Source organism: Myotis brandtii, unplaced genomic scaffold, assembly GCF_000412655.1.
Source record: "Myotis brandtii unplaced genomic scaffold, ASM41265v1 scaffold260, whole genome shotgun sequence".
Taxonomy (NCBI): Eukaryota; Metazoa; Chordata; class Mammalia; order Chiroptera; family Vespertilionidae; genus Myotis; species Myotis brandtii.
The window spans coordinates 2,996,441-3,015,054 of NW_005359881.1; the positions used below are offsets into that span (position 1 = coordinate 2,996,441).

At 40.7% G+C, this 18,614-nt stretch overlaps 1 protein-coding gene across 1 annotated transcript in view; it reads right to left on the reverse strand.

Annotated features, from left to right (window-relative positions):
* The window catches only part of LOC102263513 (E3 ubiquitin-protein ligase HECW1), a gene marked incomplete at its 5' end in the record, with an annotated part of 47,692 nt that extends 29,081 nt beyond the window's left edge, over positions 1-18,611 (reverse strand). The window contains 8 exons of the mRNA XM_005868106.2: positions 3,627-3,736; positions 4,418-4,501; positions 9,873-9,969; positions 10,903-11,008; positions 12,289-12,423; positions 15,117-15,302; positions 16,626-16,747; positions 18,587-18,611. Coding sequence (XP_005868168.2) covers positions 3,627-3,736; positions 4,418-4,501; positions 9,873-9,969; positions 10,903-11,008; positions 12,289-12,423; positions 15,117-15,302; positions 16,626-16,747; positions 18,587-18,611 — 865 coding nt within the window. The remainder of the gene's footprint in view (positions 1-3,626; positions 3,737-4,417; positions 4,502-9,872; positions 9,970-10,902; positions 11,009-12,288; positions 12,424-15,116; positions 15,303-16,625; positions 16,748-18,586) is intronic.
* Positions 18,612-18,614: the final 3 nt, after the last annotated feature.

Here is an 18,614-nt window from a genome sequence, read left to right on the forward strand (position 1 = left end):
CAGAGGCATATTCATGTGTCTTCATATTTTTTTTCTCCAAGAAGTTTCCCTTAATTTCCATTATTCCTTCAATTACTTTTACAAAAAGTAGAAATAATATAATGCAGAAAAAATTCTGCTGACAAGAAATATTTATGTCTTCCACTACATTTCAAGTTATATTTCTCTTATAAATTCTTTGATGAGCATGTTTCTTGGCTTAATTGCACTTAAATAATCTAAAACAACATAAACAAAACTAGATTAAACTTTTTTTGCAAGTCACTATATTATAAGAAGTGGTTGTAACTCTAATGAGGCATATGTTGTATTTCTCTAAAATTGAAGGATCTATTACCCTTTGAGATAGCATGGAGGTACCTGGAGATTAATATGCTAAGTGAAATAAGCCAGTCAGAGAAAGACAAATATCTTTTATTATTGCTGGTACTACCACTATCCCCATGGTCATGCATTTTGCAAAGTACGTTGGCATAAATATCTATGATTCTGAATCTCTGTAGCATCCAGGTAAATTTCATAAAAGTCTAGAAAATGGGAATTTTAAAACTTAATATCACTATATTTGGATTACATAATCTAGGACCCCATCGTCAAAGCCAAGAGGATAAATAATGAAGTACTCTGAAAAAATGAACTGGATGAGTGCTTGGACTCATGGCATCAGTAATATCTGTATCAGGAAAGTTGAGTCTTTTTATAAAAGTTATCCAAATATATCTCATTTAGCAAATCACTCTTTACTGTCTCTTCTTTTTCCATTTCCAATATGGTATCTCTCACATATAGTGATGTTAAAATCACACTCCAATTGCCAAAGTTTGGACCAAAGTGTAGACAGGTTACAAGACTGGGACAATCTCTACAACAAAATGGCAGATCATCTAGACCAGTGGTTGGCAAACTGTGGCTCGTGAGCCGCAGTTTTCCGACCACTGATCTAGACCAACAGATTCTCCCAATGGAAGGCTCTGCTCCCCAAAAGTAAGTCACCTTGTGCACACTGAAGACGAACTTTCTGGCTCTGACAAAGCTCTGCTCCACCTTCCCCAGGTCATGGCACCTCAATTACATTGTAAGTCAGGGGTAGCAGCATTAGGCCAGTGATGGCGAACTTATGACACGTGAACTCATTTTTTTGGTTGATTTTTCTTTGTTAAATGGCATTTAAATATATAAAATAAATATCAAAAATATAAGTCTTTGTTTAACTATGGTTGCAAATATCAAAAAATTTCTATATGTGACACGGCACCAGAGTTAAGTTAGGGTTTTTCAAAATGCTGACACGCCGAGCTCAAAAGGTTCGCCATCACTGCATTAGGCATTTCTTCAACAATGTCATTGTACACTTGTTTGGAGGAAGTAACAACAGAGAGATACTGACTTAAAAACCGAGTTTAACAGTGAACAAAAACACCTCTAAGAGAGTTTCAAGTGACATGACTTGGAGGAGCCAAACTAAAAACCATTCTAGTTTGAGCGACTATAGCAGCATTGAGTGATACTGTCACACCCTTTTTGAGGGACAGAGCATTTTGCTAAATTCTGTTTCTCTTCTGAATTTCTCCATCCACTTCAGAAGCCAAACTTGGACTCTGACTCTTGAGGTTGTGAGATAAAAAGTTACCAGATTTTTCAAACTAACTTCCTTTACTTTAAAGTTATATAAAAATTGGGTTACCCCTGATACCCGCAACAATGTGATAATGCTAACTAACAAATGGGGGGAAAGTCTCCAATATCTGGTCATGTTTGGGGGTATGGTTTTTACTTAATTGTTGTGATGAACATAGAAAATAGTATCTTCCTTTTTCAATAAACAGTCTAATATATATTTCCTCATTGGGAATGAAAAATATCGACAAAGATTTTTTGTATCATGAGTAAATCATTCTAATACATAAAGAAAACTTCAGGGGAACCATTTCATACCATGTAAGAAAACTCTTTGGCATCTTCCTGGGGACATATGGTGGTCCCTACTAACCATATATCCTAGTAACTTCTTTACAACATGAGAAAAGTTGCCAAAATTGATATCTACTAACATTCTGAGTCATAAGGATGAAGGTTTCATAAAGGGCTCTTCCCTTTTAAATTAAAAAATATATACTTTAATTGATTTCAGAGAGGAAAGGAGAGGAAGAGAGAGATAGAAATATCAATGGTGAGAGAGAATCATTGATCGGCTGCCTCTTGCACCACACTGGGGATGGAGCCTGCAACCCAGGTATATGCCCTGACCAGGAATCGGACAGTGACCTGCTGGCTCATAGGTTGATGCTCAACAACTGAGCTACACTGGCTGGGCCCCTTTTAAGTTCTTATAGAATGCATTTGGAATGTAATAGAAATTTAGAGCAGGGGTCTGGCAGACAGATAGTAAATCATTTAGGGTTTTGGGGCCATGTGGTCTCTGTCACTACTGCTCACACCTGCTGTTGCCATTAAAAATACTTAAACCAGTATGATTGGGTTCCACTAAAATTTTATTTATAGAGGTTGTGAGATAAAAAGTTACCAGATATTTCAAACTAACTTCCTTTACTTTTAAAGTTATATAAAAATTGGGTTACCCCTGATACCTGCAACAATGTGATAATGCTAACTAACAAATGGGGGAAAGTCTCCAATATCTGATTATGTTTGGGGGTATGGTTTTTACTTAATTGTTGCGATGAACATAGAAAATAGTATCTTCCTTTTTCAATAAACAGTCTAATATATATTTCCTCATTGGGAATGAAAAATATCGACAAAGATTTTTTGTATCATGAGTAAATCATTCTAATACATAAAGAAAACTTCAGGGGAACCATTTCATACCATGTAAGAAAACTTTTTGGCATCTCCCTGGGGATGTATGGTGGTCCCTACTAACCTAGTATCTTCTTTATATATCCTAGTAACTTCTTTACAACATGAGAAAAGTTGCCAAAATTGATATCTACTAACATTCTGAGTCATAAGGATGAAGGTTTCATAAAGGGCTCTTCCCTTTTAAATTAAAAAATATATACTTTAATTGATTTCAGAGAGGAAAGGAGAGGAAGAGAGAGATAGAAATATCAATGGTGGGAGAGAATCATTGATCGGCTGCCTCTTGCACCACACTGGGGATGAAGCCTGCAACCCAGGTATATGCCCTGACCAGGAATCGGACCGTGACCTCCTGGTTCATAGGTTGATGCTCCTTTTAAGTTCTTATAGAATGCATTTGGAATGTAATAGAAATTTAGAGCAGGGGTCTGGCAGACAGATAGTAAATCATTTAGGGTTTTGGGGCCATGTGGTCTCTGTCACTACTGCTCACACCTGCTGTTGCCATTAAAAATACTTAAACCAGTATGATTGGGTTCCACTAAAATTTTATTTATAGGCATTGAAATTTGAATTTCACATAATTTATACATGTCATGAAATCCTGGTTTTGCAAAAAAATAAAAAATAAAAAAATAAAAAATTCAAACCATTTGAAATGTAAAATGCATTCAAGTCTCGGGGCATTACAAAAACAGGTGGCAGACAGACAGGCAAGCATACAACCGTCCTTCTTTCACCATCATCTGGTAGAAGCACAGGTGGCCACTTAGAGGAGATACCCTGCCAGCCTCTCAAGTTACCTGGGGAGTTCTGAGGTGAGGAGCAGGGTGAACAGCGAGGAGAGAAGCTGTACCCTGGGTGGAAGGCAGCTTGCAGGGGGATGTAGGACATAATCTCTTCTTCAAAGAGACTGCAAAGAAAAAAAAAGAGTTTATTCTCTGTCCATGAGAGAGTACTCATGAATCAGTATAATAGCAGTTACAGTCCTCACAAAGCAACAAAAACACTCACATTCAGCATACTACATAGTATTTAAAAGATAGGCACAACAGGGGGATAAGGACACATATGTAATACCTTAATCCAGGGGTCCTCAAACTTTTTAAACAGGGGGCCAGTTCACTGTCCCTCAGACCGTTGGGAGGGCCAGACTATAGTTTAAAAAAAACTATGAACAAAGTCCTATGCACACTGCACATATCTTATTTTGAAGTAAAAAAACAAAACGGGAACAAATACAATATTTGTGTTTGCATGTGGCCCGCGGGCCGTAGTTTGAGGACTCCTGCCTTAATCAATAAAGAAAAAAAAGAGATAGGCACATCCCAGCACGCAAATTCTGTGTTATTTTTTTTTCTGTGTTACTTTAAACCCTAATTAATACTACAACGAAGTCTCTATCAAGTACTATATTCAGCTCTTGCTACCTGAACTGTAAATGTAAAGAAGGCCATGGATGGGGGCCCTTTTCAGCCCTGGTCACTAGAAACTTAGAGCAAATGGTGAGTGTTCCAGCCGGGCGTAGTGAAGAACTGCCCAGGGCAGCTTTTCCAGATGCTTTTCCAGAATTGCTCCAGGCTTAGCCTCTTACCTCAGCAAAATAACTAGATCTGCATCACAGGACAACTTTTCCAGCCCATTATTACCCTCAGTCCGAATGTAATGGATTTTCTCCCTAAAATAATGTGGAAAAGAAAAGAGTTAAACCACAACTCAGAAGCCAAGGAATGAATCCTTTTCTGATCCCTTTTTCTCTCTCTTCCAATGTGGCTGAACAGCGATGTCCTAATTAGTGTCAAATATACTAGTATTCTTGGTATTTAAAGTTCGTATTGCAGGTTCCCAGGATACTCTACAACAGTGATGGCGAACCTATGACACGCGTGTCAGAGGTGACACGCGAACTCATTTTTTTTGGTTGATTTTTCTTTGTTAAATGGCATTTAAATATATAAAATAAATATCAAAAATATAAGTCTTTGTTTTACTATGGTTGCAAATATCAAAAAATTTCTATATGTGACACGGCACCAGAGTTAAGTTAGGGTTTTTCAAAATGCTGACACGCCGAGCTCAAAAGGTTTGCCATCACTGCTCTACAAGGAATCCCCTCTCCCCAGACTCACAGGGACAGAAGCTAAGGAACACAACAAAGTTAGGTCCTTGAAGAGCCATGGCCATCGGGAGTGGAGCTGGACTAGGAGAGCGGCTGAAGGACTGTGGTGGGCTCAGGACATCTTGGAGGTCATGGAAAGAGAGTGAGGAGCCTTATGCCTGATGGAAAACATGTAAGGCACGCTGGGCACCAAGAGAGTCTGACCTCCAGAACACGCGAGAGTCTCCGGGTGGTCCGAGCACAGGCCTACATTTCTCTCTGTTTGATTGCAGTTTATACATTCTGACCCTTTTCCACAATCTCCAACTCTAACCTGGCAAATTATTCCAATAAGTCTATGGATAAATAGCGTTTATTTTGATCAAATGAACTTTGTAATTGGCTTTTCTGACATTCAAATATTCAAATACTATAAATACCATAACCAAGATTAATTCAATTGCATGCATGCTTCAAAGAATTTTTAAAAAATGCCTTGAAGCAATGCAGCATAAATCTGGGAAGATTTAGAGAGCAATTTTAAAAACAATATTTAACTTTTAAATTTCTTTTGCATGTTGGAATCCCAAAGCCCAATGTAATGGTGTTAGGAGGTGGGGGCTTGAGGATGTGATTAGGTCATGAAGGCAGAGAACTCTTGTCTGAGATTAGTGCTCTTGTCTCTTACATGTGAGGATATGAGAAGTTTGTAACCTGAAAGAAGGCCCGCATTCTGATTATGGTAGCACCAAGTTCTTGGACTTCGAGTCACCACACCGTGAGCAGTAATTTTCTGCTGTTTATAAGCCACCCAGTCTGTGGTACTTCGTATAGCAAGCCCCAAAGGACAAAGACAGACACCATCACCCGCTGATCTTCAAAGCATCACACCTGGCTATCATTCTCGGCTCCTCACCCCCATGTTCAAGCGGTCACCAGCCTCTGTTGTTTTTGCATGCATGCTATCACGCAAGCTCTTCCCTCCCCTCCACCCATGCTCTACCATCCTCCATACAAGGAGATTAATATCATAGTCTCCTAGTAACCCCTTCTCCTATATCTTATGTCCTACCTCCAGTCTAGCATTTTTCTCTACAGAATAGCCCAAGTGGTCATTAAAAACACAAATTCATCTATCTTTCTTTCCTGCTGAAAACTCTTTAATCACTTTGTAAATACAATTTACTTCAGATAAAATCCCAGCTCCTTTCCATTGCTGACAAGCCTCCCTTTCCAATTTCACCATAGTCCCAATCCACCCTAAGCCATCCTGGCGTTTTTTCGCTCTTCACCTACATCAAGCCTTTTCTTGCGTGGGGCCTTTGCACACTCTCTCCCTGATCCCCACCTTGCATCTTGGGGACAGTTTCTTCTCATCCTTCAGGTTTCAGTTTAGTGTCAACTACCTGCATTCTGAAAGCCTTCCCTGCATTCTGCTTAGGACGTACGTCCTCCTCCTCTGCACCAGCATATTACCTACTATTGCTGACTTCTGATCGCATCCTTCATGACCCTTAACAAATTCTATGGCTATATATTTGGCTTTAAAAAAACACACACAAATAAAACAGGCCAAACTTGTCTGTCATCTGTCTCCCTTAATTGATTGCAAGTGCCATCAGAGTAAGACCTATGTCTGTTTTGCTTGCTGCTACATACGAAGCCCTAGCACAATTCTGATTCAGAATAGTTGCACAATAAAAGCACTAGTTGAAGGAAAGAATGAATGAATGAATGAATGAATAAGGACTGCGACCATGACCCTTAAAATTAACAGATACCATTAGCCTCTGGGTTTTCTGGTTCCATCTTCCCCCTCTATGTGTGACTTCTTTACGATTCACTGCTGAAAACAGTTTCCTGAAACTCATTCTCTACCCTCTAACCCAGCAATTGACTTTGTGGACCCAAGACAGTGGATCCATGGCTCCTTGGAAATAGCTATGGCTGAATAAGGGTCACTGTCCTCCCCTTGGTACCACAGAGGAAGCATGTTCTTCCTCCGGACAGGGTCATGGGAAGATGTGCTTTTATTTTCAACTCTTGGACCTTTAAGATGGAGCTGACTCACACTCACATCACACCCAGGAGCAGGCAGAGGTTCAATCCCAGCAAGCAGTGCCCAGCTTCCTAGTTCCCTTAAGAGTGACCCCCTAAAGAGCAAGTTCTTATTCTTGTCATTCTACCTTTTTAATTCCATCCCCTCCTAGTTTCTGATGTCATTGTTGGTCAACTGTTTTTGATGAAATATTTGGATTCCCAACCTGGGGTCCACAAGTCCTTCATTTGAAATTATATGCAAAGGCTTATGTTTATATGTGAGGGCAAGTCTATAATGTTTCTCATCATATTCTTTAAAGGGAGGGGGACAGGAAGAGATTAACCCAAGAATTTATATGCATATATGCCTAACCCATGGATATAGACAATAATGTGGTGAAGGCCTGCTGGGGGTGAGGTGGAGGGGATCAATGGGGGAAAAGGGGGGATCTAGAATACTTTCAACCTTTAAGAAAAGGTTATTAGTTTCTATACTAAACAATTTCCATGGTTTTTCCATTTCCCTCACTCCAAGTCCCCCCATGTGTGGAAAATCATAATTGTATAATTCCACAATGCAACTAAACTCTTAAGGTTTTAAAAAACGTGATATTACACAATAAGGCTCAAAAGTTTATTTCTCTTTGAAAATATACTCTTTTACTTGTAGTAGCAAGCAAAACTGACATAGGTCCTACTCTTATGGAGGTTATATTGTTTCTACTTTCAAATTATTTAAATTATTTAAATGGGAATATAGTGCCTTTAGTGGATTCAAATTTCTCTAAAAAGTAAGCAGTGAATTAATTACTTAGTGGTGGAACCAATACATTAAAAAATGTTCAAAAGCAGAAATGTGTCAAAAACTTTTTAATTAGTATAACACCTCTGAAAATTCTTTGAAAATCCCTTAGATTATGATGTACTGTGAGAAAATAACGGAGCCCATGAATAAATGACCCATATGACTGAGCATGGCCCTGCCTTTAGCAGCGCAGTAATGAAATTTGGGCAGAGTTGGACATAAGTGGAGGTGACAATACTCATGCTTAAGCTCAACTGTTCATGCTAAGGCCTTTTCCTTCACTCCAAAAATAATGTTTTCCATCTTTAAATTAAAGGACCAGGTTCTGAGGGTCAGAGTGGGTACACAGACAAGGTCCTGCACTAAAGAGCTTATAGTGCTGTAGGGAGACATAAGTACATGATAGAATAACAGAGATAAGGGGAAATACCTTAGAGGTACAAAAAGAATGTTTAAAGTAAGGCACAAGAAATCCTAGAGTCTGCTTGAATCCCCAAATCTTCACATTTGATTTGAGCCTTTAAAATAGGATGAGCTATCCACAAAAGGAAAGCCATTCCAGAAAAGGAGAAGGCAGGAGAGAGGGACAGCTTATTTGGTGGAAATGAAAGATGGTAGGAGAAAAATACTAGCACAGGATGGAGAGTTAGGCTAGGGCCAGGCTTTGGAGACCATGGAAATTGTGCTTAGAAATCTTTATTTCATATGCAATGAGAGCCAGAAGAGCTTTTGTTGAGGGACAGGAGTGACATAATTTGATCTGTTCTATAAGAAGATAATTCTGGTTACAGTAGGATGATAGGGGATATCTTCTAAGAGACCCCTGCCAACTTCAGGAGAGAAATGATGAAAATCCAAATACTGGTCATGATAGAGAAGAGAATAAAAGGGCTAGAAGAGAAAAAGTGAGGAGGTAAATGTTTAGATGTGGAAATGAGGACAGAGGAAGGAATAGAGAGATAATGGCCAATTTGGAGGATGGTGGTTCTAATTTACAAAGGTAAAGACACAGGGAAAAGAGGTGTCAATGAGAGGGTCTTGGAGGGGCAAGAATATAATTGATATGTCCTGGCAGGATTAATAAGGACTTGAATAACAAAGAGGTTATTTTCCAATGTTGGTGATTTATTGAGGAAGTCACACAAAATAGAGTTTTACAGTTGTCTGACAGATTCAAAAGACCACCAGATGGGAGGTAAGGGATTAGAGGCAGTAACTGACTGTTCTCACCCACTTTGTCTGATCTTTCACACACATCCCCATTTAAGCATTTCAATAGTGCCTACATTGTGACCCTATTTCAGTGATGAGAAGACTAAAGGTAGAGGATTAAATAACATGACTTGATTGTTAGCCCGTATGTGAGCTAGAATTAAGACTACAAGGGAACATTCTTAATATCCATGCATCTCCAGCTTTTGAAATTCTGAACAATAAACTGAAAGAGAGAGAGGTGTTTAACTATTTTGGTGAAAAAGTGGGATTTAGCTTCAGGAGATATTTTCTCTTTTTATCACTTTGTGTGACTATTCCTTCCAAATGAAGTGATTCAGATTTCCAGAGACACTTAGTCAAATACGACCCTAATAAACAACAGAACTATACTTTTGGGAAAATCGGAACATATATGATACTTTTTGTTTGCTTCTTTTGAAATTGGTCATTTTATATATGATTTACTATTAAATACTTTTATTTCAAAAAATGTATATGGTGCTTTACATAAATACCTTTTAATTAAAAGTATGTTGCTCCCTTTCAGTGCTTCCTTCCAAGTCAATGGAAATCATTTTAGCATCATTATGAATCATACGTAACCTGACAATATGACTATTGCTGATTGCTACACTTCTGAGCACATTAGAACCCGCGGCCCCTTCATTTTGAGAATTCAAATTGTAATTTAAATGCATGGATAGTGCTGATTGTTACACTTCTGAGCACATTAGAACCCTCTGGCCCCTTCGTTTTGAGAATTCAAATTGTAATTTAAATGCATGGATAGAAAACAGCAAAGCCTTCTGCTCTGTCTCCCCAGAGGTGCTGTCCCATCTTGAAAGAGAGCTGAGGAGACCTAGAGTTACACAGGGATGGACAAGCCCCTACCTGAGTGTGTGGTTTCTTGCCAAGCTTGGCTGACGCTCTTGCAGCATTTCAAAAATGTTTGGCTGGCGAAGAAACGCCACGATCTTGTCATTATATGCTGAAACGACAGAAGGGCAGAGTTGTGCTTCAGTCTGCAGATCACAGATGATTTCCCTGATGATTGGAAGATGGCTGCTTAACGCGAGAATTAATTTAGAAGTTTGAGGGGCAGGTGGCAATGTATCAAAAAATGTAAGCTCCTGAGGGTGTTTCCAGTGACATAATAGCATCATTATTTTTAAACAATCACCCCAGAAGTGAACTCAATCCAAGTTAATCAGCCTAATATTCCAGAAACATAATGATGTGTTAACTCACTACTGTGTGAACAGATAAAATACAAAGTAGTTCTCCCACGAGCGAAGTCTTACTCTCTTCTTAATAGATTCTCTTGGTCATTTTGCCATAGTTATTTTAGCACAAGACTCTTTATGAGGTCAAATAAACCCTTTTCCGAGCACTGGACACGTATGACCTGTGGCCGTGAGTTGATTTCCAGGAGTGATAATGGAACCATCCAAATCCATTTAGGCTCTCTCACCTCTTTCCCCTGATACAAGTGGCATGCGCTTTGAGAAGAGGCAGTTGATTTTAGAAATCAAGACTCTGTCGACTTATCCCCATACACACAAGGGAAGAGAGGTTTACATTAAAAACTGCATCTAACAGAAACAAATTCATGACCTCACTAAATTATGCTCCCCTGGACTTGGCTAACAAAGCACTGAATAGAGAAAAGAAGGGAAATGTGGGTCTGGAAGATATGAGGGAAGAAGGAGGTGAGGGATGAGAGAGGACAAAGCGAGGAGGAAGGAGAAAGGGAAAAGAGGCGAAGGGGAGGGGAGGATGGGCGCAAACAATAAAGGGGGAGACTATGCCATAAAAGAGGAAGAAAAATAACTCAATGGAATCCTCAGTATTAAAGGATTCACAATAAGAAAAGCCAGGTTAATTACTGATTATCCAGGGGTTCTAAAAGCATGCTACATACCCAGTGGCAACGACTCATGTTGATGCTGGCTTCGAATAGCAGCTACGAGGCTGTGTCCTGGCCGGGCCATTAAAGAGGTTCCTCTGTTTCTACAGACATCTGAGGCCTAATTCCAAAATAAAATCATTAGTGTTTGCTCATTGAGTATGATGTGGGCTGTGGTTTGTCATATATAGCCGTTATTACATTGAGGTATATTTTATTGACAGTGAAATGTCTGCAATACTCAGTTTCTTTTTATTACATGAAGTGACCTGACAATAATACTGAAATTGCCTTAAAATATTAAAGAGCTTGGACATTTTAAATAAATTGAAATGACATATTTCGAGTTGATGCAGAGTTTTGAATTTGTTCACTATCATCTCACGCTTAATACTTTCTGAAGTATTGTACGATTGCTACCAGACAGGGGAGCTATCTGTGTTGAGCTGGGAAGTTGGGGCACTGCTTTCTACAATCTGTGAACTTGTTTCCTGCTGAGTGTCTGGTATCTGGAGGGTCTTGACACCCACATAACACTTGCAGGTGTGTAATACTTCCTCTCTGCATCGTCACACACACCTTTTATGTGTATGTTTTCAGTAATATCCTGAAACAATGATACCTAAGATGATCCCATGAAAGAAAAATTCATTTGATCACAGTGGCACTGAAACATGAGTGCCCTTGATTGGAAATAGTTGCATCTCTCAGAGTCCACAGATGACTCCTCTGAAATGTAGGAGTCACACGAGGCTTTCATTACAACAAGTGATGACACACCAACAACTAGCTCTTCGTTTAAGACTTATGTTTGCTATCTGGAAGCTTTTAGGGAGACTGTAATTTTTCCAGTTTCTTCTGAGGTGTATGTACACTGTGGTTCTCCCTGGAATGACTCTCTGAGGGGGCCAAATAGATATTTCTTTTTTTTCTGACAGTTTTTTCATTTTTTGCCTCACTCTAAAATTCAACTTTAAAAGCTGTTTTATGGCAAATTGTTCTCAGTGCCCTCATCTCTTGATGTTATAAAAAGATGTTAGGACATAAAAATGGATTTTCTCATAATATTCTCAGAAACTGTTTGAAAGTAGAAAAGGACTATATTTTGAGTTTTGGTTTGGGAAAAGAGGACAGGAAAGATTATGGGATACAGAGACAGTATTTCAGATAGGCAATGAATGTGAGCTTACGAAAGGTGGCAGCCTTTCATGGCTCAGCAGCAGGCAAGCACAGGTAATAAAAGAGATATAAACTAGAACAGCACGTGGTGGAATGAGAACAGGGTACTCCTTGTGCCTGGTTAATTTTTCCTAGATCTCAGCCACTTAGAAACAGTTCTGGCTCCACAATCAGAGGCAGAATCTGTGGACCTGTGAGCTGAGGGTAGGGGAAGGGTGTTACCTCTCCAGCACTGTAACTGCGGAGCCTCTGGAGGTGCTGGCGATGCATCAGATGATTAGGAAGACGGCCGTTCTGAAGAGGGATTCGGGGGTCAATGAAAGTGGTCGCTCGACTGTTGTGGTCCACGAAAAAAGACTGCAGACAGACCAGTGAAAAAAGCACGCTATGAGAATGAGCCAGAGTGTAGTGAACCCTGTAAGGGAATGCTACGGGCCAAGGCATCATGTTTATTTCTGTCTCTCTTTTTTATCTACTCAGAATTGGATGGAACACTGGGCACTGTGCATCTGTTTGCTCAGTAGCTGAATGAAGCAATAGCAGTCATTAACACTTTACACTGTGAAGTCATACAGTAGTAATAACAACACTTTATTTCATATGCAAAATAAGATAAATAGAGCTTTTGATGGATAAATAATACTAGTGATTAATAACTTTTATAGGATTTTACTTTTTAAAAAATGCTTTTTAATATAGAATTAGTAGAGTCTCACTGATAAAAAAATTGAAAGGATAAAATAGTAAAAAGAAAATAACTTAAATCATCCCAAATAACACAATCTAAAGGCAATCACTAAAATATTTTGGTAATTTAAAAAATATATTTTTATTGATTTCAGAGAGGAAGGGGGAGAGAGAGATAGAAACATCAATGATGACAAAGAATCACTGATCAGCTGTTTCCTGTACATCTCCCACTGGGGACCGAGCCCACAACCCAGGCATGTGCCCTGATTGGGAATCAAACCATGAGCTTCTGGTTCATGGGTTGATGCTCAACCACTGAGCCACACTGGCTGGGCTATTTTGGTAATATTTTCCAGATTTTTTTCTTTTCCTATGCAAATATACACATATGCACATATATACATTTTTCCCCACATTAACAATAATTTTGTTGTAAATCTTTTTGCCTATTATTTTATAAGCATTTCCCTAAGTTATCAAATTTTCTTTTAACATAGAATTTTAATAAGCATATAGTATTCAGATTGATGGGTGCATAATGATTACTTTCAGTTCTCTGAAAAATACTAATGGAGTATTTCACAGAACTAAAACAAATAACCCAAAAATTTATGTATAACAAAAAAAGACTACAAATAGCCACAGCGATCTTGAGAAAGAAGAACGAAGTTAGAGGCTATCTGATATTAAGCTATATTTCAAGATTATAGAAATCAAAAAAGCATGGTACTGTCATAAAAACAGACATATAGATCAATGGAACAGAATAAAGTGCCCAGAAATAAACCCACACTTATACAGTCAATTAATATATGATAAAAGAGGCAAGAATATACAATGGAATAAAGACAGTCTCTAGGTACATGTCTCAGCTGCTTTGCTTTCTGCTATAGTGATGAGTAGGAGGCAGTGTGTGTATCATGGAGGACCAGGGTTGACTGCATCTGGGGCCTCTCTGCATTCCCTGGGCCTCTGCTGTTTGTTTCCTGATATGAGAGCTTCATTCTTGAAAATCCAAGGATAGGGGGCTTGCATAAGTGTGTGCTCTTGCATAATAAACACTGCCTTTCTGTTCACTGACTTACAGTGGTGTCCCTTGGCATCTTGGTTAAACAATAAATGCAATCATGGCCACCACCGCAGACCTCTGAGATAGGCAGGTGCACCCCAGCACCGATCCTTTACTTTCTGTTCCGGCTCAGGCTTCATTTCCCACCCTAACACATCCCAGCAAGTCCTCATAGTATATAAATCACTGTCATTCTCCCAGTGGAGGCCACATCCAGTAAATGAGGAGATCTTGGGGAGCAGATTGTGGCTACGGTGGCTTTTCTGCTGCACAAGGAATCCCCCCACCCCCATTTAATCCCTGACTACAGAGGAGCTGGTAATAGAGCTTCCTTGTACTCATGGACTTGCATTAGTGGACACAGTCTTTTCTCACACGATCTAGAGAGTTCAGGTGCTGAGGAATGCTAAGCGGTTTGTGGGAAAGAGTTTATAGCTCCCAGTGGTATTGTTTTTATGACAGTACCACTCTGGGGACATCAACTCACTCCGGGGAACTATGGCTTTGCAGGTTCACAATCGCAAAGGGAAAAAATGGAGTAATTCATGTCTGCTGGTAGAAGCTTCTGATTCCTTTGACCCTAAAAGAGGGAGGGGTTCTCTCCAACAAAGTTCACAAAAGATTACACAGGGACAGTTCTTTAGTAAACGTTGGCCTGTCTTGTAAATACATTGAGATGAATGATGATGATTAAGCAAACCCAATTAAGCGTCTAAAGCATTGCTGGGAAGGACCAGTTTTGGTTAAGGTCACACAAAGGCAAAATGCAAGCCAGTTAACATGGCACAAACTCAATGTGCCCCATCACTGTTTGCCAGGCAGCTTTAAGGAGAACTGAAGGCTTACTAGGGAAATCACCGTGAGTAATCTAATAATGTCACTCCCATTTAACGAATAATTTTGTTCTCTGGGAGTTAGCTGTCTAAGGAGGCAAACAGTGGAAGGTCATTGAACAGAATCTGGTTTCGAATTCCAAACCTAAATGTAAAGAGATGTAGACAGTAGTTCTCAAATGGGGGTGATTTTGCTCCCCAGGGGGTATATATAGTAAGGTCCAAACTTGGTGGGGGTGCTCAGTGGGCAGAAGTCAGGGATGCTGCTAAACACACTCCAGTGCACAGGACAGAAAGCCTGCTGTGGACAGTTCCTCCGCCCTGCCTCCTGGGAGCCAATGGCACATCCCAGGCTCATAGGCTCTCCTCCCCTCATCAACCCCCCTCCTCACTTTCACAGTGTCTTTCCTTTCAAGGAAAGGGCCCCCAGGATGAAAGGGCCACACAGTCACACTCACCTTTCCCTGCTGGTCTGTTTTGATCTCCCAGCCCCGAGGCAATTCCAGACGTGTGTCTGCAAACATGTTGATGAAATTCACCAAGTCCCGGTTATGCTGGTAGCGTTCAAAATTGCGTGCATCCCGCCGGACTTTCAGAATCATGTGCTTTAAGCAGGTGCTACTGGTGAACACGCGGTAAGCATTCTGAGATGGGGTCAGAGCCAGTTGAGATAGGGAGTGGAGGATTAGAAAAAACACAGATCAAGCACAGTTTGAGAACCTTAATGTGATATAATGTGATTTCTAAACAGTTATTTATTGTGAGCCTCGAGGAGGCAGCCTCAGAAGCAGAAATCTTGCTAAAAAATTAAATGAGCAGCTGTAAACACACATGGCCCTGTTGGTGATCCCTACTCTACCTGCTGCTCCACAGCCTGGGACACAGTCGACCTCCCTGTGCATCTCAAAGGCTCCCCTCCTTTTTTGAATCTTTCTTGACCTCTTCGAGTCTCTTTCCTCTCTCTCCTCCATGGATCCTCTCTGACTGCATAGGTCTGCCTGTGCTCCTTTAGCGTCTACAACAAAGAGTATATTCATTTAAGGTTCCTGGGATTTAAGGCAGGACTTCAGGGTCCATCACTCCTTTGATTCCTCTGTAGAAATGTTTGTACGTGAGGGGTAGGGGATGAGAAAAACAAAAAAAGTTTCAGGAATTTCTCATTGTGCAAATGACAGTTTTATGGCTCACGGGGATGATGTGTGCATGTGATAACAGGAAAGCTGGAGCAAGCAGGCACGGTATAGCTCCTGCTGGCCCAAGTCCCCTGGTGCCCAGGATCTGGCATCCTTGTCCCCTTCAGCATTCATGCCTGCACCACAGGGCAGCTGCTCTGGCTCTAACCACTGAATGTCCCAGCAGCTTCTCAAATATAACCTGCTAAAACCTGCTCTCCTCCTTCCATGACACAAACTTTGTCATCTCATTCAACTACCGGACCCGCCTAATGGAGTCACCACCTAACTCAGGTGCTCAAAGCAAAAAGGACTCAGACTTTCCTGAGTCCTCATATCCCATCCCCCTCAATCACAGTGGTCCAAAGCCCTGTTACTGATTCCACCCAGAAATGTCTCCTGAAATGAGTCATTCCTTTCCATGAGGCCGGCCCCTGACTTAGCTGGCCTTCGTCATCTCTCACTAGAATGGTTGAATCAGTCTCCAGTCTTAGTCCCCCAGTCTTTCTCCCACACTTCTACCAAAGCACTTTCACTGACACGAACACACTGACACTGACAAAAACCTGAAGGGTAAACAGCATTTCCCCATCCAGCTCTTTCCCTTTTTGGAAAACGCACAGAATGAAAAGAGTGGACTGAGCTGTTTTCTTTATTCTCGCCTGGGCTAAAATTCTACTCTCTTTCAGGCAAGAAAATTCTACCCTCGTTCAGTATCAAACAACTTGGCAAAGTTGCGCTTTTTGTCTTGATGGAAGCCAGGCCAGGCCCACTCTGCATTTCTGGAGCACTCACATAATTGGCATGCAGTACAGTGAAGAACTCGGGATTGGTGATAAACTTGACCGCAGGCGACTGCAGCAGCAAGGTGATTTTTTGTGAGTTCACCGGAGAAAGTGACCCTTCTCTCCTCAGATCTGGAAAAGGTGAAGCAAAAGCACAGAGCGCATTGAAAGAGTCATTTCAAACACTGCACTTTTCTCTGCATACCAGCAGCACACACACCTTTACCTGCACAGCTGGAGTGGGCTGTTTTTAATAGTAATCTGACTAGGAGTCAGTGATCTGACCAGGAGTCATATCACCTTGTGCATGTCAGGTAAGAACCCTTATTTCTAGGAGTGTTTCTGTATAACTTCAGTTAGGCTCAAGTCCTTAAATATCTTGTCCCTTTTATGCCAATTACTTTTTAAAATTTTCTTTACAAATTGCTAATCATAGGTATGTGAGTTTGTTTGCAGAAAGGACCACAATTTTTTCCGTCCCTGCACCCACACCCACCTGCATGAGACTTTGCAGCTTCTCCCCTTGTTGAATCGAGCTGGCCATGTGTCTGGCTTTAACGAACACAATCTAGCAGAGGCGTGGAGCCAAGGTTTCAAGAAGCCTCTGTGTCCCCACTCTCACTCTGAACTCTGCCACCATCATGAGAACAAACATGGGCTAGCCCTGCGCAAGAGGAGAAGCCATGGGGAGCAGGAACAAGCCGCCCAGCTGAGGCCCTCTCAGGGCAGACGGGTCATGGCTGATTGGACAGCGGACCAAGGACAGATGGGGGAGCCCAGTGGCATCTGAGGAGCCACCTTGCTGAACTCTGCTCAAATTGCCTCTCTGCAGGACCATTGGATAAATGCATGGCTGTGAATTTAAGCTACTAAGCTTTGGGGTGGTTTGTTACATAGCAAATGCCAACATATGTGATACCAAACCCAGAAATAAATTCCTTTGCTCCTTTTTTTCTCATGTTTCTCATTGCTCAACCACTTTACCACATCTCTCCCAGAAGGCTGAACTAAGAAATTAACACTAGAAAATCCTAAAGTAGTCAGTTAAGTTAGTATATCTGGTAAAATGAATAAAATGAAGGCAATTAAAATTGTTGGTAGAACTGTATACTAGTATATGCATTCAAAAGAGTGCATGAAAATGTCCACTATTTTGCATTGTTGTAAGAGCTGAGACCTGGGAGGACGGAAACACATGCTTGTTTGCTCAGACTATTTTCTGAGCCTTGTTTTTGCAAATAAAATTTCCATCACAACTCAACTTTAAAAACTGGATGATTAGTATGTCACTGTGATCCTCTTATGTCACCACAGGTATAAAAAGTGAAAGCCAGTCTCCTATGCCTTTTGAATATCCTCATTTGAGTTCTAAGAAATGACCACCAGACCCCTGATGGACACCTACCCTACAATATTTGGTAAAAAAAGGCTCTTGGGTGGTGTGCATAACCATGTCTAGAAAATGTCTTTATTCCCAGGTTTCTCCCTCAAGGGGAACTATATTTTATTCCTAAAGCTAACAACTAATTATTCCTATTCATAGTGTGGTTATGTGGCTCTTTTGAAGTAGACCATGAATTTTGATTGCGTGTTTTATTTATAAGTAGAAAATCCACAGACTACAAGAAATAAATTAACCTAACTAGAAATCAAGACGCTGAAAAAATTGCCTTGATGCGCAAGAACATAGCAAACCCAGCTCTGAGTCCGCAGACTTCATCTGCCTCATGTCCCCCAGCCATAGTGCTGGCATTCTCTCTATGTGAACCCACTGCTTACTCAGTTCCCGGTGGGAAACTTCTGTTTGCTTTACTTTGTTGTGCCCTGCCTCTTCCCCCTCTGTCCTGACCTCCATTCGTCCCATTGCTTTCTTTCCCCGAGTGCACAGCGCCATACTACAAGGGCCTCACACATTCTGTCACACAGCCCCTGGATGCCATCCCAGAAGTCTAGGGACTCCTCCTCCCATACCTAAGCTCAACTGAGAAGATTCAGTGTC